The sequence below is a fragment of the Tremella mesenterica genome, assembly GCF_000271645.1.
Source record: "Tremella mesenterica DSM 1558 unplaced genomic scaffold TREMEscaffold_19, whole genome shotgun sequence".
NCBI classification, from domain to species: Eukaryota; Fungi; Basidiomycota; class Tremellomycetes; order Tremellales; family Tremellaceae; genus Tremella; species Tremella mesenterica.
Window position 1 is genome coordinate 141,509 of NW_006711243.1, and position 22,033 is coordinate 163,541.

The window sequence follows — 22,033 nt, forward strand, 5'->3', positions numbered from 1 at the left end:
TGACTTCAATAGGCCTCCTCAACATCAAAATCCTCGCCACCAAACTGCTCGAACAACCAAACTGCTCGAACAAACTTTTTTCCTGCGATAACACATATGCAGCGACACTGATCCCTTGTTCTTCCTGAGCTGTGAGTAGTTGTTTTACTATCAGAAGTGAAATGCTGACTTCAATAGGCCTACTCAACATTAAAATCCTCGCCACCGAACTCCTCGAAAATTTGCCACCGACATCTCGACCAAAAACTTTTTTAATTCTTCAACAACACCAACCCCCGGGTTCTAACTTGTCGACATGTATTCTGCTGGTCTTGGGCTACGAGTGAGTACCATTTTTACTGCATGAAGTGGTCATTCTGACGAGTTAGATGTCATCACCGATCTTTATCCCATCGTCGCCACCCTCATCACCAATTCTGGATCGTTTTTCAAGGTCCCCTTCTATAAAATTCAGTCCTCGACGCTCTCTTTCTCCTGGTTTCGTACCAGAGACCCAGCGATATCGTGACCACGACTATAATGATGAGGAACTCGATAATCTCATGGCGGAGATCAATCTCGACATTCGCGAGGACACAAGATTTGCTCCTATGGCTCACCACATCCACCCTCCCTTCGATCTCGAACCTCAACCAACCATGATGGCGGCTCGACTTCATACTCAACAGGTAGCCATGGAGCACACCGTCTGCATTGTCACAAAACGCAGTATTGAAAAGAAGGGGAGACTCGATCTCCAATGTGCTCTTGGAGGGGATGGTCGGTCACATCGATCTGACGACTTTGAAGATGTTAGAAAGCAACCTCGTACTACCAAGCAAGCAAATTGTCCCTTCCTCATCATCTGGCGAAGAGAGACGAAGAAGGTTGCTCAAGAGGCCAACCGCGAACCCCTCTGGATCCCCGACATCATCGAAAATTTTCATAACCATGAACCTGTCCCCCTTCTCCATTATTCTTTTATTCGTCAGGCTAGTCGATCTCCTGAAGTTCTCCAGTTCATCACCGATCTTCTCAAAGGTCCACACACTCTTCGTGGTATCGTCTCTGCTGTCCAGCAGCATTTTGGTGAAAAAGTTATTCTCACAAAGCAAGATGTGCAAAATTTTCGATTTCGTCATGAGAAGGCCCTTCGCCAAGGACAATCGGCCACTGAGGCTGCTATCAAACGTCTCACCGACAACAACGATCTTTTTAAAGCTTTCACCAACAGTAAAAATGAACTTTGTGGACTCGTCTTTACCACCTCGTCAGCCAGAGCCATGACTCATTCGTATCCTACCGTTCTCTTCATGGATTGTACTTATCGAACAAACCGTTATCGTCTACCAATGCTACACATCTCAGGTTTTACTGCTACCAATCAAACCTACACCTCTGCATTCGCATTTTTAAGTCGAGAAGTGACCGAATGGTATTCCCTCGCGATCAAAACCTACCTCGAACTCATGGGTCCTATCAACAATGACATCAAAGTTATCGTATGTGATCGCGAGATTGCTTTACACAACGCTCTGTCTATCCACCTCCCTCATGTTCATCTGAATTACTGTCGATGGCACCTCCGAGAAAACATCAAGGTGAACTGTCGTAAAAATTTTCAGTCCCTTTATAAAGAGGAATGGGTGGAGAAGTTATCTGAGTTTGGTGATCATTTCATGGTGGATATCTGTAAAGCAAAGTCTGAAGAGTCATTAGGTAAAGCTCTGTCATCAATGCAGGCTCGGTGGGGACATGAGAAGTTGGATGGTGCGAGGGCTTATGTGAGACAATTGGTGGATGAACACAAGACACACTTTGTCTCTGCTTTTATCGATAAATACCCTCATCTTGGACAGACAGCAAATTCTCGACTCGAAGGTAACCACGCTGCATTCAAGAGACGGCTCAAGGATTCGTATAGCGACTTTTACGGACTGCTACGCATTACTCAGGACTTCTTCGACGACCAATGTAAAGAGATAATACACCAAATGTCTCTTGATAGACTCATTCAGAAGACGAACCTTAACTCTATCTTCTTCTCTGTCAAAAATCGTGTCTCAAAACGGTCGGTATTCCTCATGGAAAAGCAGTATGATAAAGCAACCAAAGGCAACCTCGAAAATGATGATGATCACCACCTGTATTCGACATCAATGGGCCTCCCTTCTGCCAAGGATATTGCTGAAGTCATTGAAAACAATGGTACCATTGCTCTGTCCCCTCTCCATCGACATTGGCGTCTTCTTAACCCCATGTCCTGGCCCACCACCATTGAACAGGTTACTGCGACAGTCATTGGAGAATTTACTGGGGTTCATCAACTCTTAGGGCCAGAGTGGGACATCGATAATGATACCAACCGAATTCGTGACCCCCACCTTCGAAGAAACCGGTTGGTGTTAGCCAAGAAGAACCTCAAGAACCTCACCACCACTCAGATCGATCTGACCACCATCGATGACGACGATCTACCTGCTGATAATCCCTACTTTTTACCTCCTCCTCCTACTCTCCCCCCTTCTCCTAAAAGGGGTGTAAAATCGAATTCTACACAGCTCGCTGATGATGTCTCTCACACTGGCCGGTTACACACTCAGTCGGAAAAATTCCTCGGTACCAAGAAGAAAAGTCGTCCCTGTCCCCTGTGTGGTTCAAGAAGTCATGGTCCTAAGAAGTGTAAAAGGGCTAATGAACATCGAGAGAGGGATCCTGAGGCCTATGATCGCGAGGTAAAGGCGTATGATGCTGGAGAAACGACCTGGACAGAGGGATCAGTAATGGGAACTAATTCTGCTCTTGAGAAGAAGATCTCGAGTCTTCAGGAGATGGTTTCCGGCCTGGCTAAGAGTATTGAGGACAGAGATAAAAGGGAGAAGGAAAATCAGCCTGTAGTAGTGAGGACAGAGGACAGGATGGTGAGGACAGGAGAAATGATCACTAGGACAGGTTATTCGGTGGGTTTCTCATATGATAATGACATTTCTCCTTCCCTCCTTCTCCCCCTCTGTGTCCTGCAGTCATTCCTGGCTATATTGCTCTGTCTCTGTCTATATTGGCCTCACGATCTCGAAAATTTTCACTCTTCTCTTAGTCTCTTACTTCTAAAAGTTTCCTGCAAGCTGATTGGTCCAGGAGACACCAGGAAATGGCCAATATCAACCGAATGTGAGTCTCTAATACTGCATTTTCGGCTGTATCCGATGGGGGGTCTCTAATGAACAGGTACCCCCATTTTTCGACATTTATCCTCCTGAGGAGAGGTACCTACCACCCCCCCCTCTTCCACCTACTCTCCCTCCTCTTCCCTCTCAATATTGGCCTCCCTATCCATCCCAGGGGTCTTCTAGACATCCCTATGGCTCATATTATCCTCCTGGACATTGATAGATAGGAGAATGCATGGACAATGACCGGAAATGACATGGTATAGCTAATAATGACATTGACGATGTAAGAGAAGAGTGAGCAATCAGAGATCGCGGGGTTACTGAAACCCCGATCAGTGGCGAGTTCATGTCCGTCGCGTGGTCGGCGTTTTAGTAACGCCGGTGGTACGTGCCTGACTACCCTGAGTGTGGCAGGTTGTGCCCCGATTACACTGGGGTTGTGCCCGAAGTGGCTCTCCTTTTTAGAATGGTCAATCTCGATTCCTGAGACGTACGTATTGGTTCATGGTTCAGCGATCCTGAGTGTCAGTCATTTTTCGGAATGAAAGTTGTCGATACTCTTGAGCTGCAGTGAAGTCGAGTCGCTCATGTCATAAGGTGACGTGTAGGTATGTATGTAAGGTAGAGTCGTAAAGTTTCGAGTGACAACTGTGACAGCGAAAGGGATGACTGGTTCTCTACTAATTAGGCATGCGCCCCTCGGACAAGCGCTAGGGCTGTAAAAATAGGCTCGCCAACGTACTCCACTCCGTATTCGTCCCTTGATCCCTTTACTACTCCAACTCTACTTACCCTCTGTCTCTCATGCATCAATCAGCGCCCGTAAAAGACAGAGATGACAGGACATGACCCGGGCTGCTATGATCCAACTCTGTACGAGTGCTTCATGCTACTTACTTGTACGTTGTCTTCATTTCACGCAAATCGCATCTTCAACCCTTCGTTCAGCACCAACATCAATTGCACTTGTCATGCCCAAGCGACCTAAGCTCAGCACCAGTCGCACCGCCAAGAGCAAAGAAACAGCAAGGATAACGTCAGCACCAAGTGTACTTCATACTCGAGAATTATGTGAAAACATCATCCAGCACGTGTGCCAACACGATCAACGATCTCTCCTCTTGACCGACAAGAGCTGCTTTCACATTGTCGTACCTTTCCTGTGGGAGACCGTATATGTCAGATGTCACTGGCGCAATCCCAGCATAACCGATATTGAATCGTGGACCGATCTTTCTTATTCAGTGAGTTTCCCACTCTCCTCTCATCAAAGACTCGTGCTGATAAATAACAGCCGAGGGGGCAGTTGTATCACAAATACATCAATACACTTTTCTTCCTTGCTTCTGAATCGGATATCAATTGTCCATTGTCGGCCATGGGCTTCGAAAAAGGTCATGCCCGGGAGCCGGATTGGCAATTGGCAAAAGCAACTATCGAAAGAGCTCGCAAGTCGTGTCCGAACCTACAATTGATTTATTACGACGTTTCCGAGCGTACCAAGATGGTGATGAAACTCTCGTTAGGCATTGTTACCGAAGTCACGTGGAGAGAAGCTCCAATGAGATACCGAGACCCCTACAAGCCACACTTCTGGCCCGATGCCATAAATTACTATCCTAAAACGATATCCACCCTCGGTCCTTGGATGCTAAAGACCCACTACTACGAGCGAGCTGTTGCTGAAACAATGTCTACGACAAGCAGCCTCAACGACGACCCGGACTCGAAGCTCACCTTGATAATTCCAGCTCTTCCAGGCTACCTTGGGAGATTGGACATGGAGCGTCACTCGTCTAGAACCCCTGTTGAAGCCATCAAAGTCACTCTTGGGTCTCAAGATTCGTTGACCGCCCTTCTGGAAATGGTGGGCTCTCATCTTCGTTTGTTACGGCTCAAAATCTCGTACTCTTCCGATCTTAGTTCCGCCGGGGCATCCTGCTTAGCTGCGACTCTCAAATCTTCGTGTCCGGAGTTGGAAGAGTTACTTTTGTGTGGCCTTCTCGAGAAAGACTGTCATATCGCCTTGATACGCAAGGCATCGCCTCACCAGTCAGATGGACCGAGACGCATTGGTTTGGGGATAAGTCAACCAAGTCCATCGATCCAAGCGCTTCGATTCATTTTCGACCTTGTCCTTCACTTTGAACGTCCTTCGCACAATGACTATTTTCTCCTACGATCGTCTTGTTCACCACGTGGTTTACCCAATGTGTGAGTAACCACTTCCACTTCTATCACCGATTCCAACGGCCTGCCAATCAAGCTACTGACGAACGGTCGCTTGTGCAGAAAATGAAACACACCTACAAGGGTCATAGGATGTTCGGAACTGACAGCAGACTACCTTCCGCTCAATGGCGTGCATGGGCCATGGCCGACTTCACTACCCTTGGTCTCACGGATCCTTATCATATAGATATGATGGCATGTGACGACAACAATCAAGCAATACCTATTCCGGTGATGTAATCGATCTTGTTTTTAACGGAAGAGGAGCCTGCGGAGGAGAAAGAGCTTGAAGAGCTGAGAAATTCAGGACACTCGTGGAGGACCAGAGGCTATTGATGAAGGATCGCAGGAATCTCGAGGATAAAGTGAGCCCAGTGCTTGAGAGATTGAGGTTGGCGGTTGTGAAGCGGAAAATGTTGGCTGCTGGGACCTGCCTCCGCGACGTTCGGTGGAATTCCAAGAGGATGCGAGGACAACTGTGCAGAAATAGGGGCTAGCGTTGAGCAGGTGGGGAATATAATCATGAAGCCTGAAGGGCATGTTCGAGCAAAGGGAAATGAGCCGAGGGCGATAAGGTGAACAGCTACAAACGAACATGCGCAGGAAACTGAGACGGCCGAGTATAGAATGTGGCTATCAGTCGCTACAATCATGTAGATGGTCGTTCCTACTGCTATGCTTTCACTTGCATCGTCATCATTGGTGCTGCGCGGAGCCCCACGCACGGTCATTGACCGTGTCTCTGACCGATGACCCCAACCGTATAGTACCACCGTATCACCGTATCCATGCCCGTCTCTAGGGGATATCTTATTTCTGGACTACTCTCCTATATCTACTGACATCTACCTCCTTCTCTTCTTCCCTCATATCCCTCTTTATTTCCCAGCTCTCGATACTGAGTTCTCTTCACACGGCAATCATCACTGACGAATCTCATCTCCCACTCCGAACCGCCGATCTTGATCGTCACTCCCGACAATTCCGGTCAACGTATACCTCTCTCTAATCGAAACTTCATCCGACAGCTGTCGATCACTACGATGAAGTCATCTGACGTCTTCCGCACTCTCTCAGCGGCGCTCTCTCAGAGAGAGCTTTCCTTGGCAGACATTACGCTGTACGCTCTTGGTACTTCATGCGTAGCCTTATTGGGAGCGTATCTATACCTATGGCCATACCGAGCTTATACTCTTCCATTTAAGAATCTTCAAGGTGAGTTTCCTCTACTCCCTCAAATCTACCCTAACCCGTCATACTGTAGGTCAAACCCAACTGACACACACATAGGTCCCGAACCTGACAGTTGGTTCTTCGGTTCGATGAGAAGAATCATCAAAGAACCTCCCTTAGCACCTCATCAAGCATGGTTAGAAACCTATGGTCCAACATATCGTTATCGACTTTTCTTCGGTTCATGGAGATTTTTCACTGCGGATCCATTAGCTCTTTCTTACATCCTCAATCACTCAGATTCATTTCCTAAAACAGGTATGGCAAGAAGAGAAATGGAAACTATTTTAGGTCGAGGTGTGCTCATTGCCGAAGGAGAAGATCATAAACGTCAACGAAAAGTTTTAAACCCTTCTTTCTCGCTTACGGCAGTCAGAGGGATGTTACCTATTTTTTATGATTCAGCATATGAATTGAGGGATAAATTACAAGGATTAATTGAAGATCCGAATGCTATGGCATCACCTACTCCTGCTAAAGAAGAAGATAAAGTTGAAGGTGGTAAAAAAGTTGATGTTATGAAATATTTAGGACAAGCTACTATTGATGTGATTGGAAAAGCTGGATTTGATTATGATTTTCAAGCTTTGAAAGCACCGACGAATGAGTTGGCAGATGCTTATAGAAGTTTGTTTAGTACTTCTATGACTATTACACCTATGGCGATTTTACAGGCCTTGTTTCCGGTATTCAAGAAGTTGGTGAGTTCTTTCTTTCCTCTCTCTCTCTCTCTCTCTCTCTCTCTCTCTCTCTTTCTCTCTTTCTCTCATATCGACGGAAGTTCCACAAAGAAGAAGATGAGAGCGGCGAGATATCAGTTCAGAAGTAGAAAGTTGACAGCAGCCTACCAAACGTATGAGGGTAGCCAGCGAAGCTATCCGAACTACTAAAAGAATCGGAATGGTGAGTTTACCTTTCCCAACTTATAAATCACCCACCCTGACAACAGCGTCTCTTAGAAGAAAAGAAACAAGCCGTACGTAAAGCCCATTCAGAGGGTTTGGAAAAGGGAACGGACATCGGTCGCGACCTTCTATCCATCCTTGGTCGGTCATTTTCTTCCATACCACTATGCACAACTTACGATTAGTGAAAGCCAACATGGCATCAGATTTGAAACCCGAACAACGTATGTCCGATTCTGAGGTTTTGGCACAAATTACCACATTTGTCAGTTACACCTTCATATCTGCTTATCCCATTCAATCTGTTCCCACACCCTCACACACCCTGCTCCCCTTCTTCCAACCATTCGCTTTCTCATTCTGGACTGGGTTTGCGTTTGTACTTGGAAGATGGAGAACACCAAATATCTCATACTGACTCATAGATGTTGGCGGGAAACGAAACCTCCGCTACTGCTCTCTCGTGGATCTGTTACGTACTCAGTATGCATCAAGATGTTCAAGATCGTCTTCGAGAAGAAGTGACCTCTGTATCAGATGACAGACCTTCTTTGTGAGCCTTCTCTGACATTCCTAGTAAGAACAAAATTTGACGAATAGTGAAACATTGACACAATTACCTTATATGGATAAAGTCATTCGTGAAGTGTTAAGATTATATCCACCTGCACCTTCTACCGTTCGGCAAGCTGAGGAAGCTACGACTTTACCACTCAGTAAACCTGTAAAGGGAAGAGATGGGAAGATGATCGATCATGTGAATCTACCAAAGGGATGCGTGATTTTCGTTCGTAAGTGTTTTACTCACCTTCTATCATCTCATTCCCTCACTTACCCTTTTCTCTCACCTCGCTCGTCTTTTCCTCAAAGCTCTTGATCTCTTCAATCCTGTCTCCTGCATTTGTTGAAGCACATTCCCATTCCAAACGTCTTCAAGGGTGGAACCATACTCTTCAGGACAGAATCTTGTGTTGTAATAACACCAAGGTGAGGTGAGTAAGCTGAGACTTAGCGATCATGTGTATAAACATTTCCACTGATGTTTGGGGATCCGACGCTTCGACCTTTAATCCAGATAGATATGATAATCTTCCATCTTCTTCCAACCAAGTTCCGGGTGTATGGGGAAACCTTTTGACTTTCTTAGGAGGAACGAGGAATTGTATTGGTTATCGATTCGCTTTAGCCGAGATCAAAGCTATTTTATTCGTTTTGATCAGAAGTATGAAATTTGAGGAATTACCTAGTAAACCTCAATTTGAGAAGAAAGCCGCGTGAGTTTGTTTTTCTTCATCCACTCTTCACAGATCGTCCCGTTCAAGTAACCGTCCTACTTTCTTATCGTTCATATGGTCCATGGGACACTTGATCATAGACTGTTTGCCGGTATCAGATCATAGACTGTTTGCCGGTATCAGGTCAAAGCGGAGTGAGCTCTTAGTGAAGAATCAGCACTTATGAATAGAATCGTCATGCGTTCTCGTGTGATAGGAGAAGAAGATGCTGGATATCAACTACCTCTCTTAGTCAAACTTCTCTCGCAATAGTCATCTCATCAATCTCTTCACAACTTTTCCTCCCAAAATTTAGACTGTCTGATGGGTGGAGAATGATGGAGATCAAGTATTCGATATGTATCACCCATTTTGATTTTGTTTATTTGCTATGTGGTGGGCGTTAGTTACTTATGTGTACGAATAAACTGGTTTGCGATGTGATAAATCAAATGCTTGATGAGTGGTGTTCGTTGAGAATGAATGGTTTATGCCACATCTTTACTCTACAAATGTGTCTGTTGAGCTTCTAATTGTTTGACGAGGAAAAGACTACTATCGAGAAACCTATCCACGCAATTTTCCAAACATGAAGCTTCACCCCTTTTTCATCAGCCCTGATCACCCATTCCCAACCTTCAGTTCTTGTACGGAAAAGTAAACTTTCTCACCAAATCTATCCAGTGAGATCACAGAAAGATGTCTCAAACGCAAGTGATCTCCTTACATATAGAATAACATCGGGTGAAAATGACAGATTTTGGAGATGAACAGAAGTGGGGGAGATAGAAGGTAGAAGCAAGGATATTAACTCACCGTGAGAATTTCGAAGATATCCCTCCTGTTATGCAACTGACAATTAATACTTACTTGATGGAGGTAAAAAAGGACAAACGTATTCCAACCTATTCCATCAGCTTTCGACCTCCATAGAAAGGGTCATAAACGCTAAGCTCACATCTCTGAGTTAGATCATGTACCTGAGCTTGTATCTTGGCTTTTGCCTGTCTGCCCCATTAGTACATCTTCAATTGAGAACGTCTTGCGTCTTCGTATACATTTCAGTAGCTAGTAGCCAGCGGCCAGCGATCGAGTCACCATCTCCGTGGGAAGACGGAACACGGGAAGGGAGATATTATAAAACCCACTGTTGGTCTATATAATCTTCCAATTCTTTCTAAGCCATTCAGCTCATAATACATTGATTGAGTGGAAAAGACAAACTTTGCTCGCTGCGTCAAATTGAGGGATGTTCACTTGAGGGTTTGACATTTTTGTTCTTCCATAGGTCAACTGTAAATTTCGTCTCTCCTGAGATCCTACGATCCCAAGACATGTTCTCGGAGATCTGAGATCTGAAGATGACGTGGAGTTACGTCAACTTTGATAGGGATGGTTCCGTCTCACTGCCCTCTCACACTGAGATTCGTGCTAAATGTAACGATGAAGTGTTGACCCAGCGAGAAGTAAAAGGTTTTCATATCAGAGGGTCTCTGGATGAGATGAGTGATTATGCTCATGTAGCGGGTGGGTCACTCAAGTTCAAAGGCGAGGGAGAAAAGTGAGTTCGAGTAAAACTAATCCTCATCCCTTTCCCCTGGTCTTCAGCATGACAAGTCAACGTTGGTGGGATCTTCCAATCAATCACGTTCAGCGGATCAACGTCAAGCGCAGGGATCTTCAGGGATATTTTCCAGTGACATACAATAAGTACGTGTAGGTAGAGTAGACCTCTACGAAGAAAGAGTCCGGAGATCGGGCTCTGAGCAACGAGGGAAAAGCGTCTGATACAAAGTACAAAGAACTGTCGTCCACTGACTTTCATAGGAAGAAGAAGAAATCACATTCTACTACTCAACATGATAAAGTCACTACTAAATTACAAGAAACCGCAAAGATTGCTGAGGTGAAGGAGAAGGAAAAGGACAAAGTGGCCGCTTTGAGAGGAGAGAGGGAAGGGAGTGGGTCTATTAGTCCTAGGGCGGCACCTCCGCCAGAAAGTGGGATGCGGATGACGGAAGCTGAGAGGAGGTATTATGAGAAACAGAAACAAAGAGTGAGTCATTTTGTCCCTCTCATTCTGATCCCTTGCCATTCCTTCCTATACTAGTCACCGTATTCTCGGTCCTATCATGATTTGAGCAGTTGGGCTCTAGATCGCGACGACCTGGCTTCCTTCGTTTCGTGCTAGATGTCATAGTTGGTTGCCAGGATAACTTTGAATCATAATCTACGGGATTGGCAAATGTGAATTCTGTCACCGTTTGACTTATCGCTGACAATGACAGAGAGAAGAGAGAGCGAAGAAGGCAGCACCTACGACTCACAAAGATCGAATCACCGAATTGAATAACAAATTGGAGAGAATACCGTGGGTTTTATGATTTGACATAGGGTGATAGCTGATATTCAGGGATCATAATGATATGCCCAAGGTATGTTTCAGTCGTCTAAGCTACTTCGTCTGGATCAAGCTAATATTGTCAGATCGGACCGGGCTGAATCTTATCGAGCTTCGGTTGGGTTTGTACGAATATGGTTGTGTGTATGAAGTTTGGGTGCATAATTTTGGGTTTGCTTTGACTCGCCCGCTCACTTGCTGGTACTAGGTACTAGCGCTGGTACTTGTCCATCTGTACGTGCTGTGCTCTCCCCGCGATACTCTGCACGCGCGCCTTCATCAGTACTGTAACTATGCATGTGTAGATATGTTAGAGTACAGTACCATCGCGTGGTATACTTGTATGATGCACGGACCGTCTGACGCGACGTGTGCACCATGTGAACGGTCATGACCGAAGTGAATTAAGTACTTACATCAAGGAATGCAATTTTCTACAACACCATCATATCCCGTCTTACCAAATTCACACACTACTTCAATACTTCAAGCTGTACGAGCTGTACCACCGTCTCGTGTCCGTCCATCTGCTTTGAAGCTGGTATTCACCCAATGCCTCCGAAAGCTCCTTCTCTGCCAGGACTACCGGATGACTACACCCCTCGCGTGAGTCTCTTCTTCGTCATTGAGACCGGTGCTAACGTGTGACAGCTCGTCATAGGCGATCTCGTCACTCGACCAGGAGAACCTTCTTTTCGCGCTCATGTACTGGTACGTCGTCCTGCTCATGTCGTCAATGAACGAACTGAAATGGTTTAGCGATGCTGGGCAGATGAAGAAGACGATGATCTCACTGACACTGACGACGATTCTCCGCTGAACAAACCTTTGTTACGTGGGGAAGTTGGTATAGTGTGAGCATCCAATTTTACCCTGCCAGAGCACCTTTCACTCATCTTTCAAACCAAAGTGATATCCAGAACTTTGCGTCAAGGATATACATCCCGAGGAAACATGGAAGTCAGATTAGGAACACTGACATCAAAGTGAAGTCAGAGGCACTCGACGTTCCATCGTACCCGAATCAACACTCGAGCTCATTCATCGTGAATTTTCCGTGGGAGACGTGGTCAAACGATCTTTGCTCGATACGAAAAGTGGCGTGATCCTCGCTACCAAATCTCAAATTCAGTTGGAACATGCTATCTCGCATCAGAGATTAGACGGTTGGATTCCCGCCAGTAAGGTAATCGTCGCCGTACAGATAGAGAAGAAGGATAAGGTGGTACATGGACCTTGGATCGGGATTGTCGATGATGTAAGTTCTATTTCGCTCGTTTCACATATCTTTCTCCCACTGCACCAAAGGAGTGACTTCCCTCGACAAATAAGGAAATACACAGGCTGACGATTGAGGTATATGAACATGCCTTGGTAGAAACCCCAACACGCTCACGCAAGGCAATCAAACCTGATGATACTCTTGATTACGGATATCCCCTCGTAAGTCACCTCATCTACCATACTGACTGATCAGGACTGTGAAGGGAAAAGTGACTGATGGATCAGGTCGAGCATACGTGTGAAGCGTCTAAATGCACGCATACCGACAAGAGGTTCTTTGAAGCTTGTAACACTACCGTCATTGATTTCTGGCCTTTGGGGATATCAGTTTCATGGATAGCTATCAACCAAGAGGTTAGTTCTTCATTTAACTATCTAGAAGGGTCGCACTGACCGCCCAGCTGTCGCCTGCCGAACAGGATAAACACCCTGAACCTGACAGACACTGGTATGGGCCGGATATGAAATATCTTACGCATATTCCGCCTTTCCGTACTGTCATACCTATGGACATATGTGTAGAATTCTTAGATGAAAAAGATGATGCCAGTGAGTTCATCTCTCTCAAAACGTTTTTCATGGAAAAAGGACGACTCATCCATAGAATATGGCCTTATTCGTACCGTTCATGATAACGGCACACACTCGGCCCGCGTCATGAGAGTCATGGCTTGTCGAACTACCTTGACTGTAAAATGGCAAACTGGTGAAGAGACGGAAGAATCTCATTTAGAATTGGTTCCTTATCGCAATGTCGACGAGTCAGTCATTTTCTCCCCTCCCACCAGATGATATGCTGACAGATGAGCTACGAGAGTTGGCCCGGTGAATGGATCGTATGGAAAGGTGATAACGGAGAAAGACGTCCTGCCGTTGTTCAAACTTTTGATCCTGACAATCGAGTGGCCAATATCCTCTTCACCGATGTGACTCCTAACGAAACTCAAACCGTTCCCGTTCTTGAACTCGATACCGGTGGTCCTGGCGAAGATCACTATGGTGTCTCATTAGGTCAATGGGTATTGTTCACCCCCGATAATCACTCTCCCTTACCTGAAGTTCCAACGATAGGACGACCACCTTTTCCAGACGATTCCATGGAAGTGGAGAAACACAGGGCAATGGTCACCATGATGATACAGGCTTTTGATATTCGTTTCGAACCCCCTCTGGGTGACTCGACCAGAATCTTGTGGTGTGGAGTAGTTTCATCACTCCATTTGGATGGTACAGTCTCTGTTCATTTACCCAATGGACAAGAGAGAAGGGTAGGATTGAAGAATCTGGTAGTATTAAATGATATGACAGGATCTGATGATTGGTTTGAAATGTTTGATCCGTTTGAAGGTATGAGCGAGGATGATTCGGATGATAAAAGTGATAAAAGTTGGGAAACTGTAAGCGAAGATGTCATCTCTCCTCAAGACATTATTGAGGTGGACGTTGTTGATATCACAACCGGTGTGAAAACAGACGAGGATGTGAAGATGGAAGAAGTCAAGGAGGTGGAAGAAAAGGTGAAAGAGGAGAAAATGGAAGACACCAAGGAGGTGGAGGGGAGAATGAAAGAGGAGAAAATGGAAGAAGATGTGAAAGATGAGAAGGATGTTGAGGCTACGTATCCCGCTGCGGGAGATGGTCAAGTTGTCGAAGATACGAAACCCCAAGCAGGTCCATCGACTTCGAAGAAGGAGAATTCACTGGACGATCAAGGCATGGATCAAGTTTGGAAAGGTTTCGAAATGCTCGAACAGGCACCAGAAGATCATCACTATTTCAATGAATCGAGGAGAGAAGCGACTTACAAGACTTATCGTTCGAGGTTGCAGAAAGAACATCGGACATTGATGACGTCTTTGCCAGGTGAGCTGACCGACTGATCATCTTACCGTCCTCCTCTCAACATATACACTCCTATGGCACTTTTTCTACACTGTATCAAACTCTGTTCTCTCTTTGCTCATGTACCCAGTTTAGAGTTTGTCAGATGCAGGGGATAGATACTTGAGTTCGTGAACTGACCTTCAGATAACATCCTCGTCAGGACATACGAAGACCGAACTGATCTCATGAGGGTTCTCATCATTGGTCCAGAAGGAACTCCGTAAGTCCATCTCACCCCAGCTCAGGACAGGATGTTCGACTAATGCGTTTAGCTACGCTGACGCACCTTTCTTCTTTGACGTCTTTCTGAACCCATTTACATTCCCTAACCAACCTCCTGCTGTCTTTTTCCACTCACATACCAATGGACATGGGAGATGTAATCGTGAGTTCTTCACATTTTCATTTTCGTCATTCTCAACCCACCATCATTTTCTATTCTCGTAACACCCTGCGATGATCTCCATACTTCAGCTTAATGCTGGGAATCTGGGAAGTGAACGCGTTGCCGGAGATCTTGTGGAGAAGAACTAACGTCCAGCTAATCTGTACGAGGAAGGTAAAGTGTGTTTGTCAATATTGGGTACTTGGTCTGGGGACAAGTCAGAGTCATGGAGGTGAGTAAACACTCCATTTATACTGATCACTCATGCTTGTCTCCCTTTCCCTCTCTCACCCAGGCAAATGGTCGGGTCGGACCACTGTGCACGGCAAATCCGAAATTCTCACGATTCCCGCTACCTTAATCACCAAATGCCTCCAAGATAAATGCTATGTTTAGCGACAGGCTCTTCTGGGAGTGATGTCGAACTCTGCGAAAAGAGATCACACACTCACATGTCAGTCCATCTAAATCTTCCCTTCTTCAAGTATTCGTATCCATCTCCGGACTAGTCCTCGTTCGTCATCCTTATCACTGTGAACCGGCATTTGCCAAACTCGAAGGAACTCGAGAAGGCGCTCTCAACTCTCGTCTATACTCTGAAAAAGCATATGTGTTATCACGTTCGTTCGTCCGTGCAGCCCTTACTTCCCCTCCTACGGGATTCGAGAAGGAGTTGAAGTATTATTATTTTGAACGGGGTAGATTGAAGAGTGTGATCGATCATGCTACGGCGTTGATGGAGAAAAGTACAAATGGTGAAAAAGAAAGAAAGGAGGAAATGTGGAATGATGATGTTATTGGAGGATTAACACAAGGTGCTATTATGACACTTGGTGTGAGTGGTGTGAATTTGACATACCTCACCTTCTATATGACCTCCTTTTTATCACGATCATAAGATTCACTAGACACGACGTGTGAAAAGGTCAGGTCAGTCTACCGAGCGCGTGTCAGAGAGACACACACCATTGGGAAACATAGTGAAGGTGTGGGCTTAACCTTTTGGATGTGGGATGCGAAGGGCGTAGAAGAATTGAACAAGGCTGATATTCAGCGTACCATGACGTCCCTAAAAGATCTCTTGAAACAGTCAGGAACGACAACATGACGAATTGTGACATTCGTACGCCATCACCCGAAATCTTGCAATGCAACGTAGTGGTATGTAACCCACTTATAGACAATAAGAATACAATTACGAATATCTTTTTACATGTATTTAACATATCAACATATTTCATAATCTATTAACACAGCGCACTGTTTATGTCTTGTTCGGTTTCCTTATACTTTATCCACTTACATATCACTTTCCATTTTTTCATACTCCAAAGCCTCAGACCCCTAAACCCAAACCCAAACATCATCCCCCATTCTCACCAGAAGTGAAAGAAGGCAGACCGAAAAATTGTGGGCTCAATACCCAATAATTCACCCATTCAGCAACCTTTACCACCATATCAGGACTGACAGCATGTCTAACGTTTCCCTGCGTCTTGATTATTATCTCACGATCCGTTTCAATCCTCTTAAAATCTTCTACTCCGGCAGAATGAGGAACCAAAGTGTCTAATTGTCCATGTAAACTTAAGATTTTTTTACCATAATAAGGATTCGCATCGAATGGTTTTTCGATTATCGCACTTAAAGCAGGAGGATAGATTGGAGGTGAGAAAGAAAGTCCGGATTTCGTTGCTCTTGCTCCGAGATAACGGACTAGAGAAGTGAATGGGAGACCTATGAGTGGGACACCGAATTGGATCCTTGGTTCTGTGTGTTAGGTTGGGATACCTTTTCTAGATTGTGGTACCTCTACTAGACTGCGTTACCTCTTCTGACCTGTGTTACCTCGTCTGACATGAACCGAAATGAAAGATCACAGTCAAACGGATTGAATATTCTTAGTGACTCACGGTCCAAGGGTCTATCCCTCTGATTGTGTGTATGAATAGGGAAAGAACATGAGGAACAAATGTGATTTTGTTCAAAGTTCTCACGAAACGTCAAAACGAGAAAATAAGATGTGATCAAGGAAAGAGATACGTTCCTTCTGGTGTTTCTCTCTGGGTATGGTGGAGAAGGAGAAGTATGGAAATGTGGAAAAAGAAAGTAAGAGGAACAAGGTTAGCAGAATAAACTCACCTTCCAACAAAAGTCTCCAAGTCACATTACCACCAAGAGATATCCCAGTAGCTATCCAATCTACTATGTCCCTTTCACCATTAGGAAAGAGATAAGAAGCCAGAAAATCAATGACGAAGGAGACATCTTGACAACCTCCGACTAAAAGTCAGATACACTCTTCTCAATCACCACCCTCCCTCCTCTCCTCCCCTTCTCATCCCCCCACCCCTCTCGGTATGCAAGCAAAAACCGACGAGCGAAAGGAAGTCTTACCGATCATTGCTGCCATATCACATCTTCCCCGTCAGCTCTTCTCTATAGGCGACATGCCAAAACCATTCACCTGTCGGTCGTCTGAGCTGAGGAGGACGAGGAGAGAAGCAGAGGGGCGAAGAGGGGTTTAGGTAGATGGATAAGAATTGAATTGACTTACAAATGCGTAGGATTCTTGTCATACGCTTGATTATTGACTGGATCATGTAACCGTTTACCGTGATTACGTTGTTCCTACCATCATAAGGAATCATTAGGCTACAGGGATGAAGAGGAAAGATGGACTGACAAGAAGAACCAGTATGACATCTTTCTCCGGGGATTCCTCCGGGGGATCCTCTTGTTTCAATTTATTAATCTCACCTAATACACCTTGAGCGAAAGGTTCCATTTGATCCATATTGTTTCCTCTTCCATGTGTTGCGATCTATCATCAGCGTCTTATCTTACATTCGAAATCCTTATTCAGACCTATCTCTTTGTCCATTTTCCCGAAAGGAAGACAGACGAATCATAAACGCATAGTGCGGCAATATGGGAACTATCCCTTCTGACGACCGGCTGGGGAGAAACGTACTCTAGTCAACTTATGAACAGAATTGACAAGATATAGAAGTGAAGCAGAAAAAGGGTCGTTATCATGAGAAAAGGAAATGAGGAAGATGACTCACGATACATGCTATAGGTAAATTACTATCTTTTATCTCTTCCAACCCATAAACTCTAAGCTCTAGACCGACTATATGTAGTTCTTTCCTCGAGACGGGAGGATGACCCAAACTCAAGGTCGAATAGTCAGTTTGGTCTAATATGGGCATTTTTGACTTGATCTGTTCGTCTTGTTATACAATTTTACACTTCTTGAGAGCTACTCACTCACCACGACGCTACTCGATGATGCTTGTCTAGGTACAAGTAGATGAGATCACACAGAGGATAGATAGTGGCAGGAGTACTTGTAGTGTACTTGAAGGGGGAAGGGTGGAATGACGAACCTGGAGCCCCGGTTTCTGATTCCGCCGGAGTTTGCCGAGTTTGAGTAAGTTGGCCGTGCGTTGACTATCTTCGCTTCCTATTCATCTTTTCCTCTTTTCATCTTCTCCCTCACATCATCAATTCATCCCTCTGAACTCTCTCTCATCTATTCGGTGTTGTAACAACCGAGGGATCATCAGAGACTTTGTGAGTTCCGTTGTCGGTTGTGATGAGGTTGCTTGGCTGACGTTACAAGTACAGTACACTTCCCCCTCCCTCCCATCATTCCATCTATCACGCCAAACCAGCAAATAAATAGAAGATGTCTTTAACTGAGAAAGGTGATTTAGGACAAGGGATGAAAGCTATAGTGAAATCTGTTGATAGTGAGTGTCCTCTCAACTTTTGTATCACCCCGTTTCAATTGAACGTTCATTCCTCACAACGTTCGTAACATGGTGAATTTCATATCTTGAAACACCAATCCAAGTAACTACCAATCACACCGTTAATACCCAATATAAGATACAGAGGAGAGTTGCAGTGCCTCGTAGATGTTCAGAGGAGAGAAATGAAGGGGATAATGATTAATCATCAGTGTCAGAGGAAATGCAACAAAAAGCAGTAGAAATGGCTTCGATGGCAGGTGAGAAATATAATGTCGAGAAAGATATGGCCATGTATATCAAGAAAGAATTCGATAGGATTTACGGGACTACATGGCATTGTGTGGTGGGGAAAAAGTGAGTGGTTGTTTCTTTTTTCCCTGCTGTTTCTCTCAAGCCATCTATCCTCATTACCACCCCACTCTGCATCACGATGGTCGTCACGTTCCCACTAAATATCCCTCCCGGTACATACAACATATGCTAGGTCTTGATGTATGATCTATCTCTTCTTTGTAATTCATCATCAACCAAAGCTTGATCCTGTATGTCCCTCTGAGAGTATGCTAGTCCAAACTTTGCCTGACGTCTGGACTCGAAGGAGCGGAAAGATGCTAAGAGGAGACGAGGTGCTAATGATCAGCTTCGGTTCTTTCGTAACACACGAAACTAAAAACTTCATCTACTTTTATCTCGGACCTATCGCTATCCTCCTCTGGAAGACTTCGTAACAAACACACCTTTCAACCTCCCCACTTCTTCCTCTCCCACCCATTGCATTCATCATACCTCTCTCCCTTCCACCACCAATTCACCATCTTATCCTCACTCAACAATCTCTCATTACCCAACTTCAACCGAGACACGAGTCTTTTATCACCCACCAAGCAACAAAGGAAAGGAAAAGAAAAGAATGGAAGATATCATATCCTGAGAATCTGGGACCTTTGTGCATTCGTCGTGTTATATACCTGTTCCATATACCATTGTGTCGAACGATTGTGAGAAATTCAGCTGATTAGGCGAAGGATAACAACGGTGGCGGTTCAGTGGCCAGTGGGCGCCAAAGAAGACACGGAGAGGGGGGGGGGGGGAAGAGCATGAGGAAGCCAATCCCAATTGTGTAGCAGAAGTAAAAGCAAATCAGTAGTAAGAACCAGGAGAAAGCTAGGGAGAATGTGGGCAAACGAGCAATCATCAATGACAAATTTACAACTTTTGTCTCTCTATGTGCAGTGCATGATGCAATTATGAAGCATCACTGAACGAAACAGAAACATACATCTCATGAAATAATAACCCAGACTAATCAACATTGAAGTTCATTCACACCGCTCTACAAAGCGAGTTCTTTCATGTCAATTTCACCGTCATCCACTCTGTCATGGGTTTGTTGAGGTTACTCATCCAAAAGAAGAATCAATACCACATCACACTCGTTCGAAATGAGGGATAAGGAATGTCATGTTCTAGACAAGTTTTGATATTGCATAGTGGTAGTTTCGTATTCTTTCACAAAGAGACGTTTTTGTTCTTTGATCATCCACCTTGAATCAGCTTTACTCTTCCGCTTCCTTTTTTACTCCATGAGCTTTACATTGGACGCTTACTACTTTTCATACGTAAACCTCGAGCAAGTGATTTGAAGCGATTGAGGGAGACGAAATGAGATGAGAGATGAGAGATGAGGAATGTTGAGGTTGACTCACTTCATTATATCGTTGATATATTCTCGAAGTATATTAAGAGATTCAGGATCGATATTTGTATAAGCGATAAATGGACCAAAGTTCACTAGATCATCAGTTTCCATTCTGCTCTCTTCAGTTCTAACACAAGAACCGTCAAATTGCTGCATGGTGCTTGCCTGAACCACTGATGTAGACGCAGGTGGAGATGTTTAGTAAAGACACAAGTCCAATTGGAGAGGGACAAGGGAATGAAGATAAGTGAAGTTGTGATGAGGAGGGAAAGGAAGTAAAACGAAAAACATACCAAACAAACGAAGTAAATGCTCAGCACCGTATATTTCACTCATCGGTTTATCAGGATTAGCCCTTTTTTGCTCGACATATTGTGCACGTTCAAAACGATATAAAAGATTATTTCCTAAGGCTTTATCGAAATAGAGGGTGATTCCTGAGATGATCTCAGAGAGTAAAGCCGTTGCGCGGCTGCACCGTTAGCGATGAAGCACTGATTAGCCGACTATTTTACTATCTCTCCCGGGAATATCCAGACTCCCTGTCCGTTGCCCGTCCCATTAGTAATGGCGTGAAAGCGAACGGTAAAAGAGGAAACAGAGAAGAGATAAAAAGAAGCAATGACACGAGAAGAAAAACCTAGACTCACGGAGATCTATCCTGCGACTTTTTCGTAGCCAAAACATATTGTCGATATTCGTCTAGCAACTCCCTCACATTCGGTTGTCTGGGTAAAGACACCAGCTGTTTTCTCAGCTCCATTGTCGAGACCTCAGAATATCACACAACCTTGTATGAGAGAACAAAGCGAAAGAATGACTCACCTGATTATGTTTGGTCACGTTTTCCCAATCATCTACTAGCTGAAGTTTGAGAAGGTCAGGTATGACGATCTTCACTTCTGGTCGTTTGAGATAATCCGCTTCCTGTGGGGTATCATGCATATTCGTTAAGTTCGTCGTCAGATCGGTAAGATCCGATATCGGATGTCACCCAGATGGAGCGAAGAGAGGTCGATTATATGTATGAGGGAGGAGAATGAGAAGGGAGAAAGAAGCATTGTATCAGCGCTTTGACATTCACATTGGAAAGGACAAAGGATCCTTTTTCCCCACCACATTGATATGAAGGCAATGAAGGAGGAGTGAAACTCACAGTATCCACCATAGAATCCCGTGCACGTTTCTTCCCGGTTTCTTTCTTCACAGAACCCTTTTCTTTGCCTTTACCAGTAGTGGGTGTAGAAGTTGATGCAGTGGCGGGTCGGTTCTTCTTAGTTTGTTGCTCTAACAATTGACGACGTTTCGCTAAGCCTGCGTCGTTCAATTTCAATAAACGTTGTTCAGGTACCCATTCGTCCCATCTGAGTGATCAGCTCTGTCTGACAATGTTGGACGAGCCAATCGACAAATTGCAACTGCGATTGTTTCTCACGCCCCGGAGTGCATAACAAGACAACACGGGCTTTAAGAGTGGGTGCGAGGGGATTTTAGGATAGTTTGGCAGTGAATCAGTGTGGAGAGACTCACGTTTGCTTCCATCCCTTGTAATGGATAAAATAATGAGGACCGACAGTACCTAAAAGAGTATTACTCTCATTCCAATTTTCGGCCAAAAGGATCTTTTACGAATCAGCAAACAACTCCAATTCGCATCCGCCCTCTATCTGGTCATACTCTACGTAGAAATGGCCCCACAGCATGTGAGAGACGTTGAAAAACTCACGCGGGCTTCGTATAACAACGGACCGTGGTATGCCAACACATACTCATCGGTCGTGAACTGATTCATATTTTGAGCCATATTGACGACCACTGATTTT

At 44.8% G+C, this 22,033-nt stretch overlaps 8 protein-coding genes across 8 annotated transcripts; 5 read left to right on the top strand and 3 right to left on the bottom strand.

Moving 5' to 3' along the window:
- Nucleotides 1-4,123: 4,123 nt before the first annotated feature.
- TREMEDRAFT_66150 (uncharacterized protein) lies at nt 4,124-5,748 on the top strand (the record flags this gene model as incomplete). Its single annotated transcript, XM_007008267.1, has 4 exons — nt 4,124-4,396; nt 4,447-5,366; nt 5,495-5,615; nt 5,692-5,748. 4 exons carry the CDS (start codon nt 4,124-4,126, stop codon nt 5,746-5,748), a joined length of 1,371 nt encoding a protein of 456 aa, XP_007008329.1.
- Nucleotides 5,749-6,427: 679 nt separating this feature from the next.
- Nucleotides 6,428-9,069, top strand: TREMEDRAFT_36021 (uncharacterized protein; the record flags this gene model as incomplete). The annotated part of the gene is made up of 9 exons (XM_007008195.1): nt 6,428-6,599; nt 6,675-7,318; nt 7,461-7,520; nt 7,567-7,663; nt 7,708-7,787; nt 7,948-8,075; nt 8,123-8,313; nt 8,535-8,796; nt 8,988-9,069. 9 exons carry the CDS (start codon nt 6,428-6,430, stop codon nt 9,067-9,069), a joined length of 1,716 nt encoding a protein of 571 aa, XP_007008257.1.
- A 233-nt stretch (nt 9,070-9,302) lies between these two features.
- TREMEDRAFT_35819 (uncharacterized protein) lies at nt 9,303-9,973 on the bottom strand (the record flags this gene model as incomplete). The annotated part of the gene is made up of 4 exons (XM_007008173.1): nt 9,303-9,399; nt 9,613-9,661; nt 9,755-9,804; nt 9,945-9,973. Coding segments are annotated over 4 exons (225 nt in total), but the record flags the coding sequence as incomplete, so codon positions are not given.
- Nucleotides 9,974-10,405: 432 nt separating this feature from the next.
- Nucleotides 10,406-11,298, top strand: TREMEDRAFT_66152 (uncharacterized protein; the record flags this gene model as incomplete). Its single annotated transcript, XM_007008268.1, has 5 exons — nt 10,406-10,506; nt 10,624-10,852; nt 11,085-11,167; nt 11,210-11,231; nt 11,284-11,298. The coding sequence occupies 5 exons, from the start codon at nt 10,406-10,408 to the stop codon at nt 11,296-11,298; spliced, it is 450 nt and encodes a 149-aa protein (XP_007008330.1).
- A 451-nt stretch (nt 11,299-11,749) lies between these two features.
- On the top strand, nt 11,750-15,648 carry TREMEDRAFT_35789 (uncharacterized protein; the record flags this gene model as incomplete). Its single annotated transcript, XM_007008169.1, has 14 exons — nt 11,750-11,803; nt 11,849-11,908; nt 11,957-12,051; nt 12,185-12,455; nt 12,554-12,640; nt 12,707-12,835; nt 12,883-13,030; nt 13,086-13,242; nt 13,290-13,926; nt 13,960-14,344; nt 14,510-14,585; nt 14,638-14,750; nt 14,907-14,982; nt 15,210-15,648. The coding sequence occupies 14 exons, from the start codon at nt 11,750-11,752 to the stop codon at nt 15,646-15,648; spliced, it is 2,727 nt and encodes a 908-aa protein (XP_007008231.1).
- A 465-nt stretch (nt 15,649-16,113) lies between these two features.
- TREMEDRAFT_36009 (uncharacterized protein) lies at nt 16,114-17,965 on the bottom strand (the record flags this gene model as incomplete). The annotated part of the gene is made up of 7 exons (XM_007008193.1): nt 16,114-16,520; nt 16,893-17,033; nt 17,067-17,087; nt 17,148-17,170; nt 17,308-17,381; nt 17,437-17,574; nt 17,819-17,965. The coding sequence occupies 7 exons, from the start codon at nt 17,963-17,965 to the stop codon at nt 16,114-16,116; spliced, it is 951 nt and encodes a 316-aa protein (XP_007008255.1).
- Nucleotides 17,966-18,444: 479 nt separating this feature from the next.
- On the top strand, nt 18,445-19,239 carry TREMEDRAFT_35849 (uncharacterized protein; the record flags this gene model as incomplete). The annotated part of the gene is made up of 3 exons (XM_007008177.1): nt 18,445-18,508; nt 18,721-18,865; nt 19,152-19,239. 3 exons carry the CDS (start codon nt 18,445-18,447, stop codon nt 19,237-19,239), a joined length of 297 nt encoding a protein of 98 aa, XP_007008239.1.
- Nucleotides 19,240-19,970: 731 nt separating this feature from the next.
- TREMEDRAFT_36027 (uncharacterized protein) lies at nt 19,971-22,002 on the bottom strand (the record flags this gene model as incomplete). Its single annotated transcript, XM_007008197.1, has 8 exons — nt 19,971-20,055; nt 20,218-20,302; nt 20,504-20,682; nt 20,861-20,955; nt 21,036-21,137; nt 21,376-21,574; nt 21,741-21,832; nt 21,937-22,002. The coding sequence occupies 8 exons, from the start codon at nt 22,000-22,002 to the stop codon at nt 19,971-19,973; spliced, it is 903 nt and encodes a 300-aa protein (XP_007008259.1).
- Nucleotides 22,003-22,033: the final 31 nt, after the last annotated feature.